Here is a 26,995-nt window from a genome sequence, read left to right on the forward strand (position 1 = left end):
TAGGTTCGATAGTTGTACTATTAAGAGGGGTGAAACTCGTATCAAAATGCGGTTATCAAAGTGCCACTAGATATTCTAACTCATTGCATATGCATTTAGGATTTAGTGGAGTGCTAACACCCTTAAAAATGTTTGTGAAACTATGCTAACACATGTGCACAAGGTGATACACTTGGTGGTTGGCACATTTGAGCAAGGGTAAGAAACTTCACCAGCGGAGTATGACCGGACGCTGGCCTCAACTGGACCGGTGTGTCCGATCAGTGGAAGCAGTGAAGATGTTGGCGTTGGTCTTTGACCGTATGCTAGGTCACTTCATGACCGGACGTTGGCGGGGTGCATCTGGTCCCGCTGATGTGGTAGCGCACAGAGGAGACAGTGTGTGACCGGACGCTAGGTGAGTCCGGTCGAGCATGACCGAACACGTCTGATCGCGAGTGGAACCTTACTAGAAATGACCAGACGCTGGTGTTGGTGCGTTCAGTCACTTCGAGTAGCATGTCCGGTTATCACTTGACCGTTGGGATCGGGCGCTCTGTATTTGAAGAGTGGGATGACGTGGTAGCCATCCATTGATCAAATGCTGGCAGGGTGTGTCCGGTCGATCTGACCAGAGCATCCGGTCACCCCGAGCAGTGCCCAGTGAAGGGGTACAATAGCTCTATTTCATGGGGGCTTCTATTTAAGCCCTATGGCCATCTTAAGCTCACTCTCTTGGCCATTTGCATTAACATAGCAACCTTGTGAACTTAGTCAAAGCCCTCCCACTTATCTCCATCATAGATTCAACATCTTTGGGAGATTGGGAGTGAATCCAAGTGCATTGCTTGAGTGTTTGCATCTAGAGGCACTTGGTGTTCGTGTTTCACTATGGGATTCGCTTGTTACTCTTGGTGGTTGCCGCCACATAGATGGCTTGGAGCAGCGAGGATCGTCGAGTGGAGGTTGGTGATTGTCTCCGGCTCTGATCATGGTGATTATGAGGGGTTCTTGACCTTTCCCCGGTGGAGAGCCAAAAGGTACTCTAGTGAATTGCTCATGACTTGTGTGATCCTCGTCTTGTGTTGGTTGTGTGGCACTCTATTGAGGGTTTGGCGTGTGATGCCAATTAGCGCGTGAACCACCAAGTAAGTGAATCACCACAATGAGGATTAGCTTGCCGACAAGCAAGTGAACCTCGGTAAAAAAATCATTGTCATCATTTGATTCTGAGGTGATTGGTCTTCATTGGTATTCATTCTTGTGATTGATTGGTTCACTCCTCGACATGGCGGTATAAACAACTTGCTCACTCTCTTTACATTACCGCAAACTAGTTGTCAAGCTCTTTAGTGTAGCTAGTTGTGAGAGCTTGTTAGTTTGGTTAGTGTGGCTCTTTAGTTAATCTTTGAGAGCACACTAACTTAATGTAGTGACATAGCTATTGTGTGGATAGAAACTATATAAACTAGAATTGTGGTAGGTGGCTTGCAATTTTAGTAGGCTAGCGCAACACTTGCTTCGCCTCATAATTGTCTAATCGGTTTGTTAAGTGTTGTTGTAGAATTTTTAATAGGCTATTCACTCTCTCTCTCTCTAGCCATTAGGACCTTTCAAAGCCCGATGACAGAGCCTGTTGTTGCAAAGATTAAGGGCTTGGGCAAAGACTACATCACTCTCGTTGTAACGATCTTGCTTTAGAATCTTATTGACTTGAGCCATCTCCTCGGCATCAGTGGCTTGATGGGCCTTATGCACCCTAGTATCCCTGATAATGTCGCTCAGGTCATCAAGGCAGTCATCAAGGGTTGGAGTCCTGCTACTCTTCTTACTGCGAGGACTGTTAACGGAATGGTCCCTAGTGACTCTCTTGGAGGACTGACCAACACTACATGGTTGTACGGGCTCGTTGGACAAGGCTTGAGGAGTCTGAGGGCTTGCACTACTGGGTGTAAGGTCAGGTTGATGTCCCCCTACAAATACCAACTCACCCCTGTCACGTGGGGTGCATCCCAAAATCAAGATCAGTTGCTCATAGCATTGTGGACGTCTGAACCTCTCATGAGCGGTTTGGCTACTTTTTCTGCACATGATCCCGGGATGGCCATGTTAATAGTCAGTTAGTGCGAACCTAAATGCTAAAAAAGAGTCAACGAAAAGGGTGTAGTTAGTACCCCGGTGCCTATGGCATACCAACCGGGGTCAGCTGTCACCTCTCCAGTATGCGGGTCACAGCCTAGCCCAGTATGGATCTGACCATCGCACCAATTGAAATACACCCTTTTCAGCTCGTTGTACTTGTTCTGGAGTTGTTTCTTGTTGTACTCAAGCCTTGTGGCCTCGTTAAAGGTACGATGGACATTTGTCCACCTGATAGGGGTTGGGGTATTGTTGCCCCAGTGACATAGGTTTTTCTACTAAGTGATTAGCTCAAGAAACAATGAGTAGGTTGTGTCATCCTAGCTAGCATGATCACGATTCATCTGATGCAATGTTCGACATTCCGATGTATTATGCACATGGATGCTATGGAAAGAAGGGATTGGGCGAAGGAAAAGGGAACTTGCCTTTCCAAAATGCTTGCGGTGTTTTGAACGGAGGTTGTACTGCCTGGCTACAGGTGGAGAGCACGACGAAGTCGATGACGCTGCCAGTGTGGGCAGCGTTGAGCACCAGCGGATGAAACATCCCTGAATTCTCTGCAGCGTAAACATAGAGCATAATGTTTAGGTTCAACAAAACATAATGCATGAACAACAGGTGATAGTACTCTTAAAACCATCTACCAAGTTGTGCATTTGAACATTATAAACCATACAAGATTATTATTTGTAAACTAGACAACAAGGACATATGAACTCAAATTTGTAGCCACCAACAGATATACACATAGAAATAGGATGTTATCAAAATACAAATGGGGTACAAACTCAAGAAATCAATTACAACAGCTAAGTTAAAACAAATATAACAATTAGAGAGGAGAGTAAGCTAAACTCACCACTAATGGTAGCGTATTTCAAAGATAGCTCAAATCAAAGGAAGCAACGCCCTTCTTAAGCACAGGGAAGACGAGGCCAGACTAATACAATAGGAAAGATGATTGCAAAACCAACTAGCATCGTACAATGCAGGATATTTACTATCGAGCTCTTGTGATGCATGTATACAAGACAACCAGTGTTCTCAGGATCCAAGAACACAAACTGGCAATAAGTAGTTTACTAAAGGATGCATGAATTACTAACCTTCTGCAGGTCGAGCTAAACCTAGAACACCAATTAATAGAGTCTTGTCTTATTTGGAATTGTACAAGAACGTACTACAACACTGTTCACCAATTTAGTACTGCACCAGCTTCGTCATCCTGCACAATTCGGAGGCAACACAGGACGGAACACGTCAACAATAAGTTATGTATGATCAACAAAGTTATATTCAACATAGATATGAAATATGAACCTTCTCAGTGGGCAGATCGGAAACACCTGTAAGGAGCTGTCGTCGACCGGGTCGTGGCGGTGATGGGGGTTGGGGTGCGGGGGAAACCTACAAGACGAGGTCGTGGGGCTCAGATCCGGCCAGATGAGACTGCGGCAGCGTGGGATCGGGGGGTACATTGCTAAAGTCAGTCAGCCTCGATGGAGGCAGGTTCGGGGAGGGAGGCGGAGCACAATGTCACCGAGGCTGTCGACGGCGAGACTCGGCGTCACGATGTACAGTGACGGGCGGGGACCGATCCGCTGACCAACGATGGGGCCCGGCGACGCGGCGGTCACAACCGCCGAGACTCGCGCGCAGAGACGCGGACGAGCGGCGAGACTGCGGCGGAACCCTAGCCACGCAAAGCGAAGGGGAAAAGAGGAGGGAGGGAGTGGCACGCTGTGCCTGGCGTCGCTTTTTGTCCAGCCGTTCGGCTGGGGCTGGGCTAATAAGCCCAAGCACATCCAGCCCAACAAGTCGTTTCATGCCAACTGAACAGCTTTTGTATGTATAAATATAATTGTACAATACTAAGTTTTAGACAATGATTATTGTCTTTCTGTATGTTGGAGTTCTTTTCTTCCGGTGCAACGTACGGTCATATTTGCTAGTTATTGATTCATTGAGTTAGTATATCATCTGTGTTTTTGCTTTTATCTATCCATAAATTACTGTAAACATTTCTTATAACGTTGCTATGCTTCTGTTCATGTGCTACAAATTCCTCTATTGCGCCTGTCCTTAACGTTTCCTCTGTTTTTTTAACACTCTGTTTTACCATTTCACTATCCCCCTCTCCCCCTGTGTTTCTTCTCTTTTCTGTGTTTCTATATATTTCCCTATAAGTTTTAAATGGTCCATACATGTGTTCCGTGATCAGAAGGTCTCAATTTGCAAGTTTTTCGACTCTAGCGGGGTAGTCTTGAATCAATGGAACCAGATGGCATAGGCGACTCGGCGAAGGACCGGCAAGGCGGGAATCGCACCAGACCGTGGGCCGTGGGGTGTGTCCGTGTGGGACGCGCACACGCGCAGTGGCCTGTCCCCGAAACGGCGCGACGCGCGGCCATTCCACGTGTGCGGCCGCTGCTACGCCCACCCGACCCCTTGGCGCGGCGCGCTCCGTCAAATACTCCTCCGTCCGCGCAGAACGCGCGCGCGTCTCACATCGCACGGCCGGGCACACGGCCACAACAAGCACAGCACAGCTGCACAGGAGGGGAAAAAGAAAAAAAGAGTTGCCGGCGGAGACACGGCGCGAAGCCTGAAGAGGGCACCACCACCGGGCTCCGCGATGGCGTCGGAGCCGATCTTCCGCGGGCACGAGGAGTCCCTCCCCACGGGCGCCCCCGGGTACACGCCCAAGCCTCACAAGCCGCTGGCGCGGCCGCTCCGGTACCTCCTGGAGGAGCAGCGCTTCCTGTTCGCGCTGGTGGGCATGGCCCTCACCTCGGCGGTCCTCCTCACGGCCCCGTCTTCGTCCAACGGGGGAGGCGCCGTCGCCGCTGCCACTGGCGCGGCCTCGGCGGGTAGTGGTAGTCTCGCGCGGCGGCAGTACGGCGGGTCCGCGAACGCGGCGCTGGGTGCCGCGGTGGGCGAGCAGGAGCGGCGCGCGGCGCGGCTGCCGCTGGGCGTCCGTCGGCGGGGCCTGCGCGTGGTGGTGACGGGCGGGGCCGGGTTCGTGGGCAGCCACCTGGTGGACCGTCTCCTGGAGCGCGGCGACAGCGTGATGGTGGTGGACAACTTCTTCACGGGCCGCAAGGAGAACCTGGCGCACCAGGCCGGGCACCCGGCGCTGGAGGTGATCCGGCACGACGTCGTGGAGCCCATCCTGCTGGAGGTGGACCGGATCTACCACCTGGCGTGCCCGGCGTCGCCCGTGCACTACAAGCACAACCCCGTGAAGACGATCAAGACCAACGTGATGGGCACGCTCAACATGCTGGGCCTCGCCAAGCGCGTCGGCGCCCGGTTCCTGCTCACCAGCACCAGCGAGGTGTACGGCGACCCGCTGCAGCACCCGCAGGTGGAGACCTACTGGGGAAACGTCAACCCCATCGGTACGTAAGACGACGACGACACTGGCCTGGCCTGGCAGCGGTCGAGGCTAATCGATCGATCACATTCGATCTCGCTTCGTTCCTTCAACACGTTCGTCGCTGCGTGCATGTCAGATCGATCGATATATGCAGGTGTTCGGAGCTGCTACGACGAGGGCAAGCGCACGGCGGAGACGCTGACAATGGACTACCACCGCGCAGCCAACCTAGAGGTTCGTCGTCGCGTCGCCATCCATCCTTGTGGTTGCCAATTGCATGCATTTTTCGTCCAATTAATCGACCGGCTGGCACGTTCGTGCGTGCGTGCAGGTGAGGATCGCCCGGATCTTCAACACGTTCGGGCCGCGCATGTGCATCGATGACGGCCGGGTCGTCAGCAACTTCGTCGCGCAGGTGAGTCGTCATTCCGGGCTTCCGGTTCCGGCCACGCACTCCACAGCCGCCGCAGGACGCGAACGCAACCATACGAGCTAGCGACTGATATGCCATTCCATTCCATGCTGCGTGGACTGCAGGCGCTGAGGAAGGATCCCTTGACGGTGTACGGCGACGGCAAGCAGACGAGGAGCTTCCAGTACGTGTCTGACCTGGTAATGCCAATGCAATCTCTCACACCACACGATCGATCGAGGCCACAGATTAATAGGAGTATCACACAGGACACAGCCTCCTCGCTTAGCGTTATCGTAAGTTAATGCGTGACACAACACGTATACTCCCTTAGGCCACGTTCGGTTGTTTTGAAATGGGTCATTCTAAGCCTGGAGCTATTCCTCCGTAGTATAAACTTGTGAAGGAAAAAGATTTAGCCGGGAATTAATCCTAGATAACCGAAAAGACCTGGAATGGCCCATTTCGAAACAACCGAACGTGGCCTTACCAATCCCGTCGCACTCCACTCCAGTCTCGCTCCGGACTGAGACGCGGCCATGAGACACATGGTACATGCAGGCCTTCAACAGTTCAATTCGAAGTGCGCGGCCAGCTCAGAGACGTCCCCATCCTCTTGCCAATTGCCTGCGTGCCCTCACCGCTAAGTGTGCGCACGCATGCGTGCCATGCCCGCGACGGCACGGCGCGGCCGCTGCCGACTGGCAACCGGTCGTCGTCGTCGCCTCTCGACCACGCCAAAGCCTCGGGCCAGGACGCATGGCACTGCGGCCCACTGGTCACTGCCAGGTGTCACTATGTCAGCATCTCGCAGCTTTGCCGTCCGAGCGGCGAGAGCAAGCTCGATAATAATTCTTGGCTACAAGTTTAAGTTATAAAAACTAAGTCATACCATGATTATATCCTATTTATCTGTAAAAATGTTTTATTATTATTATTATGTGGTACCATGTCTTACTTTCTCTTTCACATTCCTCCTCATATACACTGTTTGGGTCCGCAGATGTCTATGCTTTCGTATCTAGCTTGATGCTAGAATAAGAGCCAAGCTCTCTTCTCTCCTCCACATCAGCAAAAAAAAATACTGATTTGCTTAGCTATAAGCCCATTACTGTACTTGCTCTAATGGGCTAATGGCCCTAAGAGCAAGTATAATAAAGGGCTGCAAGCAGGCTGAATGGTGAGGTGGAAGAGAGAGGGAAGAAGAGAGAAAAAAAGCGGTCTGTAAACTTACAGTCAGCTTGAACACAGAAACAAAAAAAGTCTATGACATAGACAAGTGGCCCATGTATTAATAGTGAAGATATAACCTAGGCTAAGCGTGGATAAGCTGAGCGGTAGTGGTAAGGATTCATACGGCAAAAAATCAGCCGTATTATTAACCTTGCTCCACCGCCGAAACAAGCAAACCTCACCATACATGAGCTACCGGTCATTTCCAGCTTGCGCCAAGGACCCCGTTCAACATTTGCTGATCGGCCTAGCTCATTACGGACGATCACACATCACTTTCGCTACAGTAGAAGCATACTCATTATTCTGTGCACAAGGCAGAAGACAAGCTCTATTTTTGTGCACAAGCTAGACGAGCTCTATTTGCGTGCACAAGACCAAGACAAACCAATCAGGAACACAAATTTAAGACGACATGTTAATAAAACTGATGAATTATATACCTGTCATGGAAGAGTACAGTGACTCTGCATATACGATGATCTCCGATGGATGGCAGGTGGATGGGCTGATGAAGCTGATGGAGGGGGAGCACGTGGGCCCGTTCAACCTGGGGAACCCAGGCGAGTTCACGGTGCTGGAGCTGGCCAAGGTGGTGCAGGAGACCATCGACCGCGGCGCGCGCATCGAGTTCCGCCCCAACACCGCCGACGACCCGCACAAGCGCAAGCCGGACATCACCCGCGCCAAGCAGCTGCTGGGGTGGGAGCCCAAGGTGCCGCTCCGCGAGGGCCTCCCGCTCATGGTCCACGACTTCCGCGCCCGCATCTTCGGAGTCGGAGTCGGAGTCGGAGACCAGCAGCAGCAGCGCAACCTCAACTAGCTAGCCGGATCGACGGACCCAACTACTTCAGAATTCAGATTCGCATGGATGCATTCACTCTAATTTCGCTGGCCGGCAGAGCTGGCCTTCAGAGTTCAGAGGCATACATAGCGATCAATCCTGCAGTAGTGCAGTGCAGGGGGGAAAGATCGGTCGAATTCAGAACATTGCAGGGTATTGGGTATATGTAGAAACTAGGGTAGGCCAAGCAAGCAGAAAATAGCCGCAAATGCAGTGCAATTCCAAGATCATGGAATTGGTGAGCATCACGAGCTTGGGGTGCTTGATTTATGTGATGTGTAGCGAGCAAATTGCATGCGTAATTGTAACTCGTGCTCGAATGTATCAGGACGCACGCATGCTGAGTTTAGTAGGATGTACTGCAACATATGGGCATGGCAGCAGTTCTGAAAATTCACTTGTGCTGTTGTGCCATTGTGCGTGCCTTGACGCTGTGGCCGTGTGTTCCTCAGATCAGTTCAGTCCCCTTCACATCATTTACCATATAATACCAAAACAATTAATGCTGTTAAATCTTAAAAAAAAATAGAAAAAACACGAGAACACATATCAGGTCAATGATTTAAACCTGATGGACAGGTGTTCCACCCTATGGAACCTAGAGACTACCCTGTTCGCATGAACTTATCAGCCCAACTTATAAGCCATAATACAATGTTTTTCTCTCATAACAAATCAACATCAGCCGGCTTATCAACCATAGAAACACCATCAGCCGAACAACCGATACTTCTCGCTTTTTGGCAAGATTTTGTAATTCTAATTGCAAAAAAAGAGAGCCCTCTTGGCTGGAAGCCAATGGCGATGCTAGCATGGGCACATGTCCTAACTTCCAAGAGGACGCACTGACCATGGCAATGGATCTGGGACTTCGTACAAAAAGTGTTTTTATGGTTTTGGATGGAAGTTGCAACACCACAACGGATTTGCTGAGACGAAACTACTAGCTGGGCCAGATACGGCATTCTGAAGTTACGAAGGCCTAGCAATCGAACCAACAGATGGCCACGAGAATGGCCCACAACGGCCACAAAGGCCCAAACTGCATACCAACCCCATCAACCAACCGTGGCCGTCCGATCCGTTCTGCCCTACTACTTATATAAGCCATCTCCGCGGCGCCTCCTCAAAAACCCTATCGTCCCTCCCGGCGCAGCCACCACCGAAGCAGCGGCGCACGCGGACGAGCCGAGCGAGGCGGAGGAGAGGAGAGGATATGGCGCGCGGCGTGGCGGCTGGGGCGAAGGGAGGCGCGGCCGGCGGCGGCAAGAAGAAGGGCTCCGTCACCTTCACGGTCGACTGCACCAAGCCCGTGGAGGACAAGATCATGGAGATCGCCACGCTCGAGAAGTTCCTGCAGGAGCGCATCAAGGTCGCCGGCGGCAAGGCTGGCAACCTCGGCGAGGGCGTCACCGTCACCCGCGATAAGACCAAGGTCACGGTCACCTCCGAGGGCCCTTTCTCCAAGAGGTATATAAGCACAAAGCGTGCTAGTTAATCCCGCTCAGATCCACGCATGCATATTTCTTGCTGGGTGCCGATTTTTGGACATACCACTACTGATCTGTCCAGCTGTATGTGTTCTTATCGGTGCCGTATGGGATGAACTGGTCAGTCCGCATGATTAGGTATTTTGAATTCATTTTTGAGTTGCAGCTAGTGAATCATTCTGTGAGTACGCAGTGAATATAATTAAGTTTGCCTGTAGTTGTTTGCTAGGACACATCACATATGTAGTATTTTGAACTTGTTATTGGCTTGACAGTTTTATTAGCACATTGCTGCATATCATCACACCCGTCAAGATGCTAGACGAACATAGGCTAAATTTGCACGCTTTTTCCAATGCAAATGCCATGTTTATTCATGCTGTTTGATTGTATTGGACTAGTTTCTTCTTGAGCTGTTTTAGTGGTATTTTGTTCACGTCTGAAACTTAATTGTACTTCATTGTTTGTTCAGTTGACCAGTTGTTTGCTTGCATCAGTTACTAGTTGTTGACTCAAATAGCATGCACCAAGTTGTTGCCTTGCAAGGCTAGTTTGGGCGGCTTAACTGCGTTTGCCTCCTGTGAAAACAAGCTGTTCTTCGTTAAGTTTCTGAAACATTGTTGCTCCATTCTCAGGTACCTGAAGTACTTGACCAAGAAGTACCTGAAGAAGCACAATGTGCGTGACTGGCTCCGGGTTATCGCCTCAAACAAGGACCGCAGCATCTATGAGCTCCGGTACTTCAATATTGCTGAGAACGAGGGTGAGGAGGAGGATTAGACGCACCACCTTATGTGTCTTGTGAACTTTGGATGTGTTGAACACTCATGCTGTAACCTTTTAAGGGATGAGTTTTGATGTTTAAATTGGTCATCTGATGTTTTTATAAGCGTGCTGGAACTTCTCATGTGATGCTTAGATAATCGAGTCCAAGAGTAGTTCTTGCTTCAGTCTCTCTAAGGATGACCGTGGGCAGTGAGCCTATCGAACTAGCTATTTAGCTGCAGGTTCATGTATTGAAATCATTGCCGATCGGTGTGGTGATGCTAGGTTAGACAACCTGGATGCTATCCAAGCTCTCACCGAGTCACAGACGGATGTTCTTGTAATGGGGTAGGCCATGCTGCAGCACATTTTATGACCTTCCGGCATGTAGACTAACATGAATGCCCAACAATCGCCCGGGATTGTCCCGACGGCATGCTAACCCATTAGTCGGGATGGTATTTCATCCTATATCATCACATTAACACACCAAGCGAACCTAGCAATCACTGATCCACCTTTGATTGCCTCGTAATTTTATTTCATTTTCGTTTACGTTAGTGTTAGACACTAACCAAACCAAATCACATTTACACAACAGCTGATAGGTTGCTCCCAATATCATTTCATTGAACAGTAATTTGGAGGAATGCCGACAGAACACATTTACACAACAGCTGATAGGTTGCTCACAACATCATTGCATTGAACAGTCATTTGGAGCAATGTCGACAGAATCAGATACAAAGATACCTTCTGAGATCTACCAAACCAAAACGCAAGAATGCGCATTCAGCCTTTACTTTGATTACCAACATTATTGGTGGCAAAAAGAAAATTCAGACTCCATCGAAAGTGCACATAAGTTCATCACCCAAAAAAGCAGCTGGCAATCAGCTTGTCTAAGTATGTTCATGCAAGCGCTGGGGCGGGAGTGCAACCAGTAGCAACTTCCGATGCCTTCTGTACAGAACTGTACTTCTTTGTGATGAACCTGACATATTTCGTTAATCATCAGTTTGATCATTAGTTATTCAGTTCACACCACATTGAAGATTAGTGTAACTATACATCTGCCTAGCAACTTGGTTAAGTTGGTTTTATGTTTAGTTAACCTATTTAAAACATAAGAACACATGGACGAAGCTACAATCAGCCTGTTCGCTTGTTGGTTTCAGCCAGGGCTTATCAGCCAGCCAACAGTGTTTTCCTCTCGTAAAAAATCAGCACCAGCTGGGCTTATCAGCCCAGAAACCAACCAACGAACAGGCTAAATAGTTGCACACTATCACATATTCCCTTAACCAGTGAAACAGTTTACGATGCAGATGAAAAGAGGCAAAGAGCACGAGAGTCCAAGGAGTATTCACATTATCTAAGCTACTGTTTACACAAAATTTATTTACAAGATAATGCAGGTATAGTACTTTATACACAATGAATAGGTCAGCAGCCAAATTAGCTAATTGATCATTTTATGAATTGGTACGATACAAAATTTGAGTTTTCAATGCAAGAATGTGCTGGATACTCATTCATACAGGATGACTTAAGTATTGTCTCTAGAGTTTACAACATGCATTGCCTATATCATATACGCTGCAATACAATGGCACAAGGCTAGTCATCTGAAACAGGGGGCAAGTGACACGGACCTGAAGAAATCTCTCCATAGCAACTCAAACATTAACCAATTTGTCCCAGCATCAGATGTGCCATCATTATTCTTGGGTGTTGACCCAAGAGGAATTGCTCTGGGAAGAAGAGAATTGCTTCATTATAGACAGAAAAAATTATATAATGGTGAATTTGGGTTCAGCAAACTTGAATACCTAGTAGCATGCTTCTTCAACTCCTCATACATGAACCTTGGAGAGAGGCAGCCTGTAGCAAGCCATGGAGAAATTTTGCAGGAGAAATTAGCACCATATATGCTATCTCGGGTATTGCTTTTGTCTGATTTGTTTGGCTGCATAGAGCATTCTACAGCAAACTTCTTCAACCTCTCCAGAGCTTCTGTCTCACCACCAATGAGAGTAGATCCAACAGCAGGTTTCGAGTCCTAAATGAACAAATAATGAAATGTAAGTATCAAGATGCACTGCACAAAGGAGTAGAAATGCAGAAGTGACTAGTGAGTGGGTCTTTGGTACAAACTACAGGGGAACAAAAAATATGCCCATGGCACTAACACAAATTATTTAAAAGTGACGATCCATTCACTGCTGTCACTGTTCATATTAAAAGCTTATCATTTTTTTTTCTTTGGGGGAACCGAGGAAGTAAGACAGCTCAGCATTCCATTTCCACATTGATGCTGAAGCCCCTTCATATGTCAATTTAGTTCTATGTATTCTACACAAACGACTCATAAGAGCACAAGACTACAGGTTTAAGGTGTCCCAAGACCAAAAGCAGAAGATGTCATAGTGACTCAGTTCCAAAGTTGCAACAACAACAACAACAACAAAGCCTTTTAGTCCCAAGCAAGTTGGAGGCAGTTCCAAAGTTGCAAAATGCAAATAAATAAATAAACAAATCCAGCGATGTCATGATGATGAAAATCAAGCTAACTGCTAATGCAGATGAGACTATGATAAACAATTCAATTGCAGAAAGATTGGAATTTGGCATATCTGATTGAGTCAAAACTGCTTGCATCTTTTATCATCCAACCACAAAAAGTAATTCTATTATCATTTTGTCCTGTGCTACTCGGACAGTACTACCACAGCTGTGAATAAAAATGGATTGACAGACAGCAAGCAATAGCGACACACAGCCGACACTTGTAATAGGACATTAGGACCAGAGGATTAAATTTCATATCTGATTTTATTTAACTAGATTTTTTTTGTGAGAGGCGGCTGATCCCCCTGGTATCGCGTCGAGCCAAGCACGTGCGCCGTACGCGACCAGGCAACATTGCCACGTGTTCAGTGGCTGTTTTGCGAAGAGTCGCAGAGGGCAAGCATCTAGCGTTTTCTTCACGTTTAGGAATTATTAATGGCCTGTTCGGCTGTGATTGCTGCAGCATCCACTCACAGTCACAGCTGCAATAGTTCCTCATGCACAAATTTTGCAGAAGCAGCTGTGCTGAAATCACAAGGGAACAGGGCCTTAACTATGCCCCATCAAAGACCCAACATACCCAAAGATATGCCTAAAAAAGTAAGAAATGGATTATTATATAGCCAAATTGTAAAAGAAATCAAAGCATGCCATAATTAGCAACATCCATCCATTTCTAGCTGTACGATTTACTTAAAACTATTGAACGCCAGAAACTTTTACCGCATATAGACTATAGAGTGAGCTCGGGCCTAAATGTCAAGATGCTAAACCTAGCTAAAGATCTAAATTCTAAAAACATGCCACATGAAAAGAAACAAATCTATATCTCGAAGCCGACTCACCTGTGCCATGGATGGTGGCGCAGTGAGCCCAAGCTCAGCAAGCGTGGGGATGTCGCCCGGCTCGAGCACATTCTTCATGGGCACGCACTTGACCTCCTCGGGCGCCTCCAGCACCTTTCTGACCTCCAAACCCTTCACGGCCTCCCTGAAGCCGCCATAGTTGGACGGCATGTCCTCGAGGTGGAAGGGAAGGTCTTCCACGTGGTATAGCGTGCTACCCCAGAAGTACTTCACGTTGATGCCCTCCTTCTCCACAGCCTTTTGCACCCTCTCCTCGGCGCGGACCTCGTCCCGCGATACTTTCCCGTGAGCGTACACGGCCTCCGCGCCCGCCGCCCGCGCGAGCTCGGGGATGACCACTTCGGGCCTGCCCACGCGCACCACCAGGTCCCCGCCGCGGGCGCGGAGGCTCCGGCGCAGGTCGGCGACGGAGTCGAGCAGGAAGTTGGCGCGGTACGGGCCCGTTCGGTCGAACCCCGAGGGGGACTTGCCGAAGTCCCGCGGGTCGAAGACGAAGACGGGGAGGAGGGAGGACGACGCCCCCGCTGCGGCGTGGAATGGCTCGTGGTCGTGGAGGCGGAGGTCGGCGCGGAACCAGACAAGCGTGCGGCGGCGCCCGGCGGCGGCGGGCGCGCCCGAGGGGAAGGAGCGGGAGAGGCCCGGCGTTGAGGAGGGCAGCGGGGCGATGACGGAGGAGGTGGCGGAATTGAGGCGGGTGGGGCGACGGGAGGGAGGCTGCGCGGCGGAGGGGTGGAGGCAGACGGCGAGTGTAGAGATTTGTGTGGGGAGGTGGATGGTGGAGGGGACGGAGGCGAGTGTGGGGGTGGCCGGCGCGCGGATGGAGAGTGCGAGCGAGAAGGAGGCGAAAGGGAGGAGGCTGGGGTCGTCGCGCGGCGGCTGGTCGCCGGCGTCAGAGCCGGACGCGGCGGCCATGGTTGGTGAGATGGGCAAATGAATGAGACGTGGTAGGGATTTGGTGGTGTGCGCGGACTGCGGATGAGGAGTGAGATGCCGGAGAGGTGCGGGTGGGTCGGAGGGGAAGGAAGGCGGGCGAGAATTTTTTTAAATTTTAACACTTTTTTTTTTGAAACTAATTTTAAATTTAATATGATCGGTTTTTTTAAATTAACACTTTTAGCCACGCCTATTGCCCTGGCGCGGTCAAATATCTGTGCCGCGCCATGCATGGTGACGCGGCAGAGAGCTGACGTGACGGTAACCGGAATCGCTGACCGCTGATGGGGCAGGGCCTGCCGCGCCATCGACCTTGGCGCGGCAGTGACGCGCCTTGATCCATGACGCGACAGAGCCGAATAAAACCCCACGGCCAGTCCCGCCTGCTCGAGCAGCAAGCTCGCCTGGCCGCCGCGCCCGCCACCCACCCGGCGGTACCTGGACGGTTTAATCGGAACGCGTCGCGCCGATAGTGGAAGTTATTCTAAGTATTGCTTGACGTAAAATTAATAGTTGATTTATTTCTGTCTTTTGTTGAATTAGTTTCACGGCAGAATTTAATAAGACAATGGTTTTTTTTCCGTCTTTCATAACACAATTAACCACCATGTTAACTAATTGATTATGAAAAATTGGATCCGATTGAAATGAATATTTTTTAAGGGGACTTATTTCTTGGGCTTTTTGGCTCCATATTGTAGGATCGGCGGCGATGCGACCATGGACCCCGGCTTTCTTGACCCCTCGCGCAAGACGCCGGCCATCGACGTCGAGATACCCCGGGATTGTCGGTTTTCGAACTAGTTGCTACTTAATCTTGCATGCAGTGATGCCGCGACGCATTGAAACGAATATGAAGTAAATAAATGAAGTCCGTACGCAAGTTGACAATCTGCCACATAACATTTTCATTGGTTTGACATAAGTTCGACATAACATAACTAACTAAGCCTGCAAGTTTCGGATGCCAATAATAGTTCGACCTAACAAACTAAGACATAGGAGTGTAAGAATCCCTCGGACGTCTATGTCTCTTCGGATTTATTGGCAACACATTGGGAGTGTAGCCAACGTCGGTGTGGTCGCGTCGCCGGTGCGTACGGCTCGTACCCGGCAAGTATATGATATGCATGATTACTTAGAATTCTTTATGATCGTTAGTTCATGTAGCCTACGTATTTAAAGAAACTATCTTTGTTAGTACATGTGAGGCTCCTTGATACCAAGCGGGGCACCACCTATCTGAGACATGCCGATCTTGTCCTACGGCCAATTGTCCCACTGGTCGTGCTGTTTGTGAATGTCCGGGGGTCGTCATCGTCGTCCTCGTCGTCCTCGGTTGTAGGGTCCTTCCCAGCGCTATGATGTGGTGGTGTACGCACCGCGAAAGTGGCACCTGTCACCGGCTGAGAAGAGCCGGTTGGTGTCCTTAAAGAGACTGAAGATGTGCCATCCGACCGCGCCGGGAGTGGTGGTTCCTCATAAGGAGTGTCCATACAGCTCAGCTTTTGAGCTAGCTTCCTGCAGCTCTTCTTCACCTTATGTATAAATAGACATCAAAGTTAGTGCATTTCCCAAACGCATATACACTAAAGAAATAATTTCGAAACGGACTAGTTTATGTTTATCTCCACAAAAGCCTCGAGAATGCCTGACCCCTGCCCTCTAGACTCGTGAAGCCAGAACGCTGCTTCGTTGGACAGCCTCAACAATTATGTCGCCTAGGTACAGAAATGCGGTTGAACAGTTTTAGTATACATACTTAATACCAAATGGATAACAAATTGTACCATTCAAGTATCTTACCACGTATCTTTATAGCGGGGCTCTCTGTAGCTGTGTGTCCTCTCTAGTGGCAATGTCGTACACATCTTCGATCACATCTTCTTCCAAGTCCTCGTCAATTGCCTTCTCAGTGTACGGGGGCTTGCTATGTGTCCTCGTAGACCTGTGAAGCCAGCGCAGGTACTCGTCGAAGGTGTGCTGGTCGTGTGGAGGACCCACATGGACCGACTGCCGTTCCCTGGTCTCCCACAAGTGGATGTGCGTGTTGTGTGTCACACGCCAATCCTTGGTCTTGTACCTCTTTCTGCGGTCATACCTGCAACAAAACGATGTTAGTTGTACCACACACATCTGAATTATAGCTTTGTTATTAATCGATAACGCACCCGTGTAATCCTTGGTTGGTGGAATAAAACGGTGGTGGGCAGCCTGTCATTCTTCTAAACTGTCTGTAGACCCTGACGAGCAAGTGAACCTCGACCACATGGAAGAAAATAAGAGGGACGTTGCAGCGATACTCCTCTGACTCATCCCTAGTGATAGGACTGAGATAGTACTGGAGCTCGAGAGCATCCCAAGGACACTAATGCACCTGAACATTTCGTAATTGAGTTAGGCTGTGATATAGTATAGATCGAACAAGACACAGGTATGATAGTAAAGAGAGCATAACCTAGTGCTGTGTTAGGACGTCGAGACCGTCCGTGTACTCCCTGTTCTTGCGCCTCGCATTCCCTCTAACTAACTCTGATTCCGTCTAGATAAACAGAGCTATAGAGAGTGTATCCTGCCCGTTCCATTGCTGCCTTGAACACAATAATGAATTAGCCATTAATAAACTCATCATATATAACCATATCGAAGAATATAATGAACTGAAGTGCTTATCGGTAAACCAGTACTAAGGGGCCTTCCAACAGGCCATCGTTCCCAACACCAAACCTGGAGTATGTATGAGCAACCTTCAAGGTTCACATACCTTGAGGTGCGATGGCAGGCAACACATAGCTGTCGATACGTCCATGCTAGGACTGCGCTGCCCTAGCTGTATGCCACTATGTTCTCCCACGGCTGACATAGTATGTCAAGAAAGATCCAGCTGATGGTGTTGTCCGAGACGTTTGGAAAGAGGAAAGCACCAAGAAAGTGTTAGAGCCACACTTGAGCGAACCTATCGATCTGAGCCTCCTTAGTCTATGGGTCCAAATAATCAAAGCGCTCCGTAATCTAGGACGACGAAACACTAGAAGTTTTCTTGAAATTTACCAAAGAAAATGAGACCCGATGACTGCAGGAAAGCAATGCAAGTATTAAATATGCTTTAATTTCTCACTTATTTTTCTTGGAATCCTCATCGTCTGGTGGAAGAAAGCCAGTAAACTAAGCCACCAGCTCCCTCCAGTGATCGTTGTCAACTATCCCTGTCACTGGAAGTCCCCCCAACCGAAGGCCAAAAATAGCCTTCACGTCCTGCATGGTCAAGGTCATCTTGCCACAAGATAGGTGGAATGTGTGGGTCTCAGGCCTCCACCTGTTATAAGAATAGAACGACTATTAGTTGCCTCAAATTTATTACAAGAAAGTTTACATACAAAGAATGCACTCGCACCTGTCTACAACCGCAGTAAGTAGTGCTGGGTCAAGGGGTAAAAGACCGTGGTTGACAACATGGACAAACTCGAGGAAGCCAGTACGCCGTATGTACGGCGCATAATGCTCGTCCCACTGGTACGCCCTGGTGTGCGTGCGGGGTCTCAAAGTAGGCAAGGCCACCTCTGCGTCGTTGTCACTCAAGATGTGTGCTCGGTGCTGGTCGTCGTACTCCACCTCAAGAATGGGGTATAATGGGTGCTGCGTAGGAGGGACCATCCTGTTACAAATTGATAAACAAATCGTTAGAATATTCAAATTAACAAAATTCAAATTAACATTATGTAGCATTGCAAAATTTGAACTACTTGTTATGCAATATGAAAACACATATATATATTTAAAGTAAAATTAATAGACATATCACGCACTAGTAACATAAACAACTTCACTAGGAATATAAGCATTTGACAAAACTTCATGAAGTCATCAAAATCGATGTATCACGCACTAGTAAGTACCGATATTTGTAAACTAGTATCTATACCCAAAATCCCTAACTAAATAACTAACGATAAACTAAATAATAAATACCTAATCAAACACTAAACCCAAAATCCTAACCTCAAACCTAAAAACTACCTACGTAAATCACAAACAAATTCAGTAACCTAACTATCCTAAATTACTAAGTATTCTAAATCGCTAACTATCATAAATCAATAACAATTATAAAACCCTAACTATCCTATATTACTAATTATTCTAAATCACTAATTATCCTAAAACAATAATAATTAAAATAACATGAAATTAAGAGGGAGGTACCTTAGGAGCAGGCGGCCTTAACGTGCCGGCGTTCGTGGCGCGGCCGATGCGGGCGCTGCGCGGCGGGAGTGGGCGGGCGCGGCCGCTGGCGATGGGGCGCGTGCGGCTGGCGGCGGGCGATGCGCGGCGGCGGGCGGGCGGGCAGGGGGGCTGGCTCACGATATTTATTTGGCCTAGCCGCGCCATGCTCCATGGCGCGGCACTGCCGCGCCAAGATCGGTGGTGCGGCAGAGCCCTGCCACGTCAACGATCACGATTTCGGTTGTCGTCACGTCAGAACTCTGCCGCGCCACCATGCATCGCGCGGCATAGGTATTTGGCCGCGCCAGAGCAATAGGCAGAGCCAAAAGTGTTAGTTTAAAAAAAACCGACTTTGTTAGATTTAAAATTAGTTTTCAAAAAATATTAAAATTAAAACAAAATTGCGGGGGAAGGTGGTGGAGACTTTTTGGACCCCCACCAACCATTTCGGTTTTGGGGAATTTCTTGTGCGCCGTTAAAAAAAGATCATAATGCTCTGTGAGTCTCAGGAAAAGTTCAGCTGTCTTCAGTGTCACTGCTCCAACTTTTTTATGCCTTCTATGCCACTGCCGTCAGTTTGGCCTCTAACGCCGTCAAACTGCTGGTGTGAAAATTCAAAAATACCCTTAAGTCTAAATATGTCATTAATTTTTTTAGCATCTTAATGACTTGAAATAAAAAAACTCAAAACTTGGAAGTTGTAGATCTCGTCGAGATCTATAATTTTCATATAAAAATTATCTTCATTTAATTCTATAAAAAATATAATTTTTAAGATATATTAATCATATCAAATTATATTTTTTTGCAGAATTAAATGAAGATAATTTTTATATAAAAATTATAGATCTCGATGAGATCTACAACTTTCTAGTTTTGAGTTTTTTCATTTGAAGTAGTTAAGATGCTAAAAAAAAATTAATGACATATTTAGACTTAAGGGTATTTTTGATTTTTTACACCTGTAGTTTGACGGCGTTAGAGCCCAAACTGATGGCAGTGGCATAGAGCGCACAAAAAAGTTGGAACAGTGACGCTGAAGACAGCTGAATTTTTTCTGAGACTCACAGAGCATTACGATCTTTTTTTAACGGCGCACAAAGAATTCTCCCTTTGGGTTTTACTAGAATCCAGATCGAGCCTACTTGTCACCTACCCCTTCTACCCAAGATGCACAAGCCAAGGCCCACAAAAGCTTTCGTTTGAAAAATAAAAATAAAAGTTAACAGTGTCAGTGTAACACAGAAACAAACTAGCTGTTTGGTTCGGCAAAATATAACGGCATTTGAATATGTCCGGGATTGATTGACAATACCATCGTTTGATTTGGCTTGGCCCATTAAAACATAACGCGCAATCGGATAACGCTACGTTCAAGTCTGATACCGCCCCTCCCGGACCTATCTCATTACGCAACCCTCGTCTCCACCGCTCGAAGTCGACGCCTTCCTCTCTCCCCGCGTGGCATTCCTCCTTCGCACGGCTGCAGTGGCGGCGACCACAAACCCTCCCCGCTCACCGGTGAGCTCTCTCTAGCGCTCCGTCTCTCCTCTCCTCTCTCTTCTCCCGTGCACCAGCGTGATTTCTAAACTTTAGATGGTGTTTTTTCTTTAGGTCCAAGATCCTTGCACAGAGAAGAGGACCCACTCGATATCGAGGTGTTTGTGCACCTGATATGCAATTCATCTATGTTCTACCTGGTTGGGAGGGTTCAACACGTGACGGTCGCATGCTGAGATGCCATTACTAGGCCAAATGGCTTGCGTATCCCCCAAGGCGAGTTTGGTTTTGTTAACTCGTGGTTTCCTGATAAGTTATCTACTGCAAATTTTGATTTTGTTTCTGTTTGCAATCTTAAAGGGTGTTACTATCTTGTACATGCTGGCTATGCAAATGTAAATGGCTTTTTATCTCCATATCGAGGTCAAAGGTATCACTTGGGAGGTTGGACTGCACAAAACCCCCCACATAGTGCAAAGGAATATTTTAATATGAGGCATACAAAAGCAATAAATATTATTGAGAGGTGTTTTGGAAGGTTAAAGGGTCGGTGGAGAATTTTGAGATCTCCATCTTATTTTCCTATAAAAACTCAATGCCAAATAATAATGGCTTGTGCCCTTTTGCACAATTTGATTTTGCAAAATATGTCAAGAGATCCAATGGAATTTTTGGTTGAATCAGCGGTACCTTCAATGGAAATTACTGAAGGAGAAGTTAGTGAACCAGAATTTATCACCTGTGTGTCAACTTCTAATGAGTGAACTAATTTTCGAGATGTTCTTGCTCAAGGGCTATATAATAACTATAGGGCTTCTTCTAGTTCTAATTGAGGTCTGCTTTTTATATTGTTCTGGTTCTAAAATTATTCTATATTATTAGTTGTGTAGTATTTTAACATGGCCTTATTATATATTATTAGTTGTGTATTATTTTAACATGGCCTTAATACTATGCAGCTATGGACCTTTCTCAGAAATAAACAACTATGCGTGGAAGGGGAAAGAATAAAAGGAAATGGACTATGAATGAAGATGATGAGCTTATGAAAGCACTGTATGAGATATCACTGGAGCCAAAGTGGAAGGGGCATGGAGGAGGCTTTAATAATGGGTATTTATCTGCACTAGAGGACATTCTTGCTGAGAAGCTACCAGGCGCTGGAATTTCAGCTTTACCTCATATTAAGTCTAGAGTCGGGCATTTTAGGATAAATTATGGAGCACTAGAACAAATGCTGAGTAGAAGCGGCTTCACCTAGGATGATACTAAGAAGATGCTTCAGTGTGAAAAGATACAATACGATAAATATTGCAAGGTACGCTATCCTTTACATATGCATGTCTGTGGTGATGAGACTCATGAGAGTTGATTTCAAGTACTTAATCTTGTTCTGTCTAGGATGTATCTGTGTGCGCTTTCTTGTTATGATTCCTAAGGGCCTATATTGAGGGTTCTAATTCCTATATTGAGGGTTCTAATTCCTAAAACATCACTTGTTTAATTATTTTGAATAGCAGTAACCACCACTTGTTTAATTATTTTGAATACTCTGTGATCCACTTGATTGCGCAATGATAAGTTTCGATTAGGCTTTCCAAGGAGAGTAAAAGTAGGTATCACTCGTTTGTAGAGTTCCTTATGGTTATGTTAGTATGTTACTATCACATATGAATGTATGATTGGAGCAGTACTTTGGACTAGGCGCAAAACACTTTATAATTCTTGTGATATTATTTTCATTGGTATTACTCCTGGAGTACATGTTACTGTGATTTTACCAAATGTTGCTGTAGTTGGCAAACTGTTGACAAGCCTATTCAGTCCTACTAGTATTAGTGCAAAACTGTTTTCAATCCTAGTAGTTATTCAGTCCAAATAATAAGCTACATGGCAGGATTATATCCCATAGACTCCTGATATTATCAAAGCTTTTATTTGCTCAAAACATATGTCCATAAATGATGAAATTTCTTTTGTTAGACACTAGAGTAGCTGGTATACATTCAAATAACTTCATAAGGACTTTGGATTGTCACTACTACTGAATCTCAAAATTTTCTAGCATAGTCCATTTTGACTGACCATGGGTTTATTATTTCAACACACAAGTGATACATTATCTGCAGCTGTTAACATATTGATACTATCATATGTAGGATCATCTAGATGTTAAGGGCCTATATGGCACCAAATTCCCTTACTATGATACATTATCTGCAATATATAGAAATGATATAGCCACTGGTGAAGGTGCCGAAGATATCAGTGAGGCTGTTGGCAACATGGAAGAAGAGCTTGCTGCTGAACATGGTAATTAGCATTGCGAAGAAGAGTATAGGATGTCCAGAGAAACCCCTAGACGTTCCGTTGACTCGGCATCATCTAGCTGCAAGAGGAGGAAGCGGCAAGGAGGGAAGAGCAAGGATAGTGGAACAAGTGATCCTTTGCTAGACATGTTACATGAAGTCCAAGGTGATCTGAAGGGTGTGGCTAGTAATGTTGGAAAAATGGCAGAAGCAATGGACCGTGAGACTGCAATTCAAGATAAGACGATGAATGAAAATCCACAACATATTTTAAGGGAGAAGGCTATAGTAGAGTTGCGCAAGCTGGGGTTTACTGGTACAGAATAAATCAAAGCTGCTACTGTATTTGTGAAATCGCCAGATCAAATGAGTATGCTGCTAACCCTTGACCAGTCTTTAAGGAGGGAGTTCATTCTAAACATGCTTAACGATACGATTGTTAGCCAACACTCTTTATAAACCATGCATACTCTGTACTGTTGTCATTGTCAGCTATGCACAAAATCTGTGGTACTGTTTTTCTGATGCACATATACTCTGTACCATCTTCAACACTCCTACTGTCTTTCTAAATTCATTTTTTAGTGGAGAAGACAAGAAAGCGGATAGAAGGAGGAAGATAAGATGTTTGCATATCCATTCAAGAGTTGATGGTGGAAGAGGGTTGCTGACTGTGCTTGCTGTTGCAGGTGGAAAAGGAATGTTGACTGTGCCTTTGCATTTGAATATGCATTGAAGACTAGAAGCTAGAAGATGTTGTCTTTCATTTTACCCTTTCTCGGTTTTATTTATATATGATTTGATCTCGGCCTTGCTCTAGTGCTATACTTGTTGGTTTGCAATATGACTTAACTCCTCTATAATCAATATGGTTAAACTCCTCCATAAGTAGTCATTTTTCTATCATGGAAATGGCCGTTTCATTTTGCCGGCGTAAATGTTCTTTGATGATCTTATCATGTTCTTGTCAGAATATATTAATATATTTGTGTAGTTTGACATCAATTAATTTACTCAATTGAATGGCCTGTTAGATTAGCTATCAGCCCAATATTCAAATTTGGAGTAAAACCAGTGTAGTGCAGTGTTCACGTAACCGGCGACCGAACCAAACACAGTAACAGTATCCAATACCTTTACTGCACGCTCCCAAACAAATTAAGGGACCAACGATCCCCCTCAAGTCCCCCCCCCCCCCGCCCCGTGATTTGTTTACATTACCGTTCATGTTACCATCGACGGAACCAAACAGCTTGAAAATCAGAGCTTTGTGTTTAAATGTATTTGCAAACAATAGCGTGCTAATTTCGGTTAATTTGTGGTCGTACTGTTTATAATATATAGATCACGTAATTCTTCGTATTATGACAAGAGTATTTATGAGTAGAAAGATAGGACATAGAGATATTACATGATATTTGGAGCTTTCTCAAAAACACATGGGTCTTTAAACGTTTTGATAACAGATACATCATTATACACCATGCATTTGATTGAATCCACCTGCATGAATTATATGAGATGATTATGGTAAGGTGCAACTAACGACATGGCATCATTTGACATGGGTGAATAGCGCAGAGGAAGCAGAAGTTCGTGCTTGTCGTGAGGGCCTTGAGCTTGCTGCTGTGTGGTGCATAACACAGGCTATATTTTTGAAACAGTGCGTAGCAGCATAGCCAACATGCTATCCTTGAGATAACCTCAAAGAACCGGCATGAGTTTTATCATTAAAGAAGCAATGGATGATAGAGGTAGACTACCGATTTGGGAAGCCGTCCACATGAAAAAAAGTAAAATGATGCTGCATATGAGCTAACACAACTGGCAAAATGTACTAGACATTCAATAGTGTGCCATTTTAATACCCCGGTGTGTGTCGAGCAAGTTTTTGTTTAGGATTAATTATAATTATGAGTAATTAATAACCCTTTTTCTAAAAAAATTGTATATTAATTCTTGTTATATTACAACCTAGCAAGTAAGTTTGTGTCGGGTATCGATATTATGGATACCCAAAGCAAGGAAGTTAGCGCCAACGCTGACTTCTCTGGATGGCTTGAGACGTATTAAAAGGTCTCGTTCGACCCCAAGGCCGCGGGCTTCGTCTCACCCGACCTCGAGGCCATGGGCTTCGTCTCGTCCGACCCCTTGGGTGCGGGCTCTGTCTTGCCCGACCCCAAGGACGCGGGTTCCGTCTCGTCCAAGGCCGCGGGCTCCGTCTCGCCCGACCTTGAGGCCATGGGCTCCATCTTGCCTGACCTCGAGGCCACGGGATCTGTCTCGCCCAAGGTCGCGGGCTCTGGCTCGCCTGACCTCGAGGACGCAGGTTTCGTCTTGTCTGACGGGGACCCATACCGCCACCAACCACTCTAGGTCCAAGCATATGGGCCTAGGTCAAAACTCTGATGCCAGATAAGAGGCTGGCACGCCTCGATGTAACCCGTGGCCATGACGGGCCATACTTAGGGATTCACATCAAGAACAGTGTCGGGCGTGCCGGTGCTGTTCTGCCTAATCCTCGTACGGACGCTGACAGACGCGTGAAAGGTCATAATGGCTAGGGGGTGAATAGCCTATTAAAATTTTTACAATAACACTTAGCAAACCGGTTAGATAAATATGGGGTGAAGCGAGTGTTGCGCTAGCCTACTAAAAAATATAAGCCACCTACCATAATTCTAGTTTCTATAATCTCTATTCACATAATGACTATGTCACTACACTAAGTTAGTGTGCTCTCAAAGGCTAACTAAAGAGCCACACTAACCAAACTAACAAGCTCTCACGACTAGCTACACTAAAGAGCTTGACAACTAGTTTACGGTAATATAAAGAGAGAGAGAGCAAGATGGTTATACCGCCGAGTCGAGGAATGAACTAATGAATCACAAGAATGAATACCAATAAAGACCAATCACCTCGGAATCAAATGAAGACACAATGATTTTTACTGAGGTTCATTTGCTTGTCGGCAAGCTAGTCCTCATTGTGGCAATTCACTCACTTGGAGGTTCATGCGCTAATTGGCATCATACGCTAAACCCTCAATAGGGTGCCATACAACCAACACAAGACAAGGATCACACAAGCCACGAGAAATTTACTAAAGTACCTTTTGGCTCTCCACCGGGGAAAGGTCAAGAACCCCTCACAATCACCACGATAGGAGCCAAAGACAATCACTAACCTTCGCTCGACGATCCTCGCTACTCTAAGCCGTCTAGGTGGCGACAACCACCAAGAGTAACAAGCGAATCCCGCAGCGAAACACGAACACCAAGTGCCTCTAGATGCCAACACTCATGCAATGCACTTAGATTCTCTCCTAATCTCACAAAGATGATGAATCAATGATGGAGATGAGTGGGAGGGCTTTGACTAAGCTCACAAGGTTGCTATGTCAATGCAAATTGCCAAGAGAGTGAGCTTGAGCCAGTCAAACGATATTTATAGACACCCCAAACAATAGAGCCGTTGGCTTAATTATTGGGCTAACTGCGGGACGACCAGATGCTCCGGTCAGATCGACCGGACGCACCCTGCCAGCATCCGGTCATGCTATGCCATCCATGTGTCGCTCTCCATTCAACCGGAGCCGCCCGATCTCAACGGTAACTTCGCACGCCAATGGTTACACGACGACCAGATGTAGCACACCAAGGATGACCAGATGCTGCAACGCCTGAGTTCGGTCGTTTGCAGAGAGCTCCTCGAGCCTCTGTATTGCGACCACCAGACACAGACTAGTGTTCGCTCCTACACGACCGGACGTAGACTAGCGTCCAATCAGCTTTGCACTCGTGCGCTAACTTCAGCGTTGCCAATGTCACCCTGACCGGATGTGGCCACTATGTGTCCGGTTACTTCTTCAACCAACGTCTGGTAAATTGACCGAGACCACACGCTATCTGCTGCCACTAACCGGATGCACCAGTCCTGCTGAGCCTAGCGTCCGGTCACACACAGTGACACCTTCTCACTTCCATTTCTTCACCAACTTCTTCTCCTTTGCAAATGTGTCAACACTACCAAGTGTACACCTTGTGCACATGTGTTAGCATATTTTCACAAATGTTTTTAAGAGTGTTAGCACTCCACTAGATCATAAATGCATATACAATGAGTTAGAGCATCTAGGGGCACTTTGATAACTACATTTCGATACAAGTTTCACCCCTCTTAATAGTACGGCTATCGATCCTAAATGTGATCACACTCTCTAAGTGTCTCGATCACTAAACCAAAAAGCTCCTATCAATTTCACCTTTGCCTTGAGCCTTTTGTTTTTCCTTCTTCTTTTCCAAGTCCAAGCATTTGATCATCACCATGCCATCACCATCATCAT

General features: G+C 46.8%; 3 protein-coding genes and 1 pseudogene across 3 annotated transcripts; 3 read left to right on the forward strand and 1 right to left on the reverse strand.

Annotated features, from left to right (window-relative positions):
* Positions 1-4,632: 4,632 nt before the first annotated feature.
* On the forward strand, positions 4,633-8,401 carry LOC136531276 (UDP-glucuronic acid decarboxylase 2-like). The gene is made up of 5 exons (XM_066523947.1): positions 4,633-5,522; positions 5,655-5,734; positions 5,832-5,915; positions 6,038-6,112; positions 7,645-8,401. The coding sequence occupies exons 1-5, from the start codon at positions 4,757-4,759 to the stop codon at positions 7,966-7,968; spliced, it is 1,329 nt and encodes a 442-aa protein (XP_066380044.1). The 5' UTR covers positions 4,633-4,756; the 3' UTR covers positions 7,969-8,401.
* A 685-nt stretch (positions 8,402-9,086) lies between these two features.
* On the forward strand, positions 9,087-10,422 carry LOC136531285 (large ribosomal subunit protein eL22z-like). The gene is made up of 2 exons (XM_066523957.1): positions 9,087-9,459; positions 10,115-10,422. Exons 1-2 carry the CDS (start codon positions 9,206-9,208, stop codon positions 10,257-10,259), a joined length of 399 nt encoding a protein of 132 aa, XP_066380054.1. The 5' UTR covers positions 9,087-9,205; the 3' UTR covers positions 10,260-10,422.
* A 505-nt stretch (positions 10,423-10,927) lies between these two features.
* Positions 10,928-14,650, reverse strand: LOC136531268 (blue-light photoreceptor PHR2-like). Its single transcript, XM_066523938.1, has 4 exons — positions 13,661-14,650; positions 12,077-12,306; positions 11,900-11,998; positions 10,928-11,238 (listed from the first exon to the last, which is right to left on the reverse strand). Exons 1-4 carry the CDS (start codon positions 14,591-14,593, stop codon positions 11,157-11,159), a joined length of 1,344 nt encoding a protein of 447 aa, XP_066380035.1. The 5' UTR covers positions 14,594-14,650; the 3' UTR covers positions 10,928-11,156.
* A 6,649-nt stretch (positions 14,651-21,299) lies between these two features.
* On the forward strand, positions 21,300-23,106 carry LOC136537165 (uncharacterized; annotated as a pseudogene).
* The last annotated feature ends 3,889 nt before the right edge of the window (positions 23,107-26,995 follow it).

The sequence above is a fragment of the Miscanthus floridulus genome, chromosome 2 (genome assembly GCF_019320115.1).
Source record: "Miscanthus floridulus cultivar M001 chromosome 2, ASM1932011v1, whole genome shotgun sequence".
NCBI classification, from domain to species: Eukaryota; Viridiplantae; Streptophyta; class Magnoliopsida; order Poales; family Poaceae; genus Miscanthus; species Miscanthus floridulus.

Excerpts from the sequence above, each read along its gene's own strand:
- LOC136531268 (XM_066523938.1), bottom strand. The coding sequence starts at position 14,593 with ATGGCCGCCGCGTCCGGCTCTGACGCCGGCGACCAGCCGCCGCGCGAC. Across the intron at positions 12,307-13,660 it reads CGCCACCATCCATGGCACAG|GACTCGAAACCTGCTGTTGG; the intron begins GTGAGTCGGCTT and ends TTGTTCATTTAG. Across the intron at positions 11,999-12,076 it reads TTGAAGAAGCATGCTACTAG|AGCAATTCCTCTTGGGTCAA; the intron begins GTATTCAAGTTT and ends TCTTCTTCCCAG.
- LOC136531276 (XM_066523947.1), top strand. The coding sequence starts at position 4,757 with ATGGCGTCGGAGCCGATCTTCCGCGGGCACGAGGAGTCCCTCCCCACG. Across the intron at positions 5,523-5,654 it reads GGGAAACGTCAACCCCATCG|GTGTTCGGAGCTGCTACGAC; the intron begins GTACGTAAGACG and ends CGATATATGCAG. Across the intron at positions 5,916-6,037 it reads TCAGCAACTTCGTCGCGCAG|GCGCTGAGGAAGGATCCCTT; the intron begins GTGAGTCGTCAT and ends CGTGGACTGCAG.
- LOC136531285 (XM_066523957.1), top strand. The coding sequence starts at position 9,206 with ATGGCGCGCGGCGTGGCGGCTGGGGCGAAGGGAGGCGCGGCCGGCGGC. Across the intron at positions 9,460-10,114 it reads GAGGGCCCTTTCTCCAAGAG|GTACCTGAAGTACTTGACCA; the intron begins GTATATAAGCAC and ends CTCCATTCTCAG.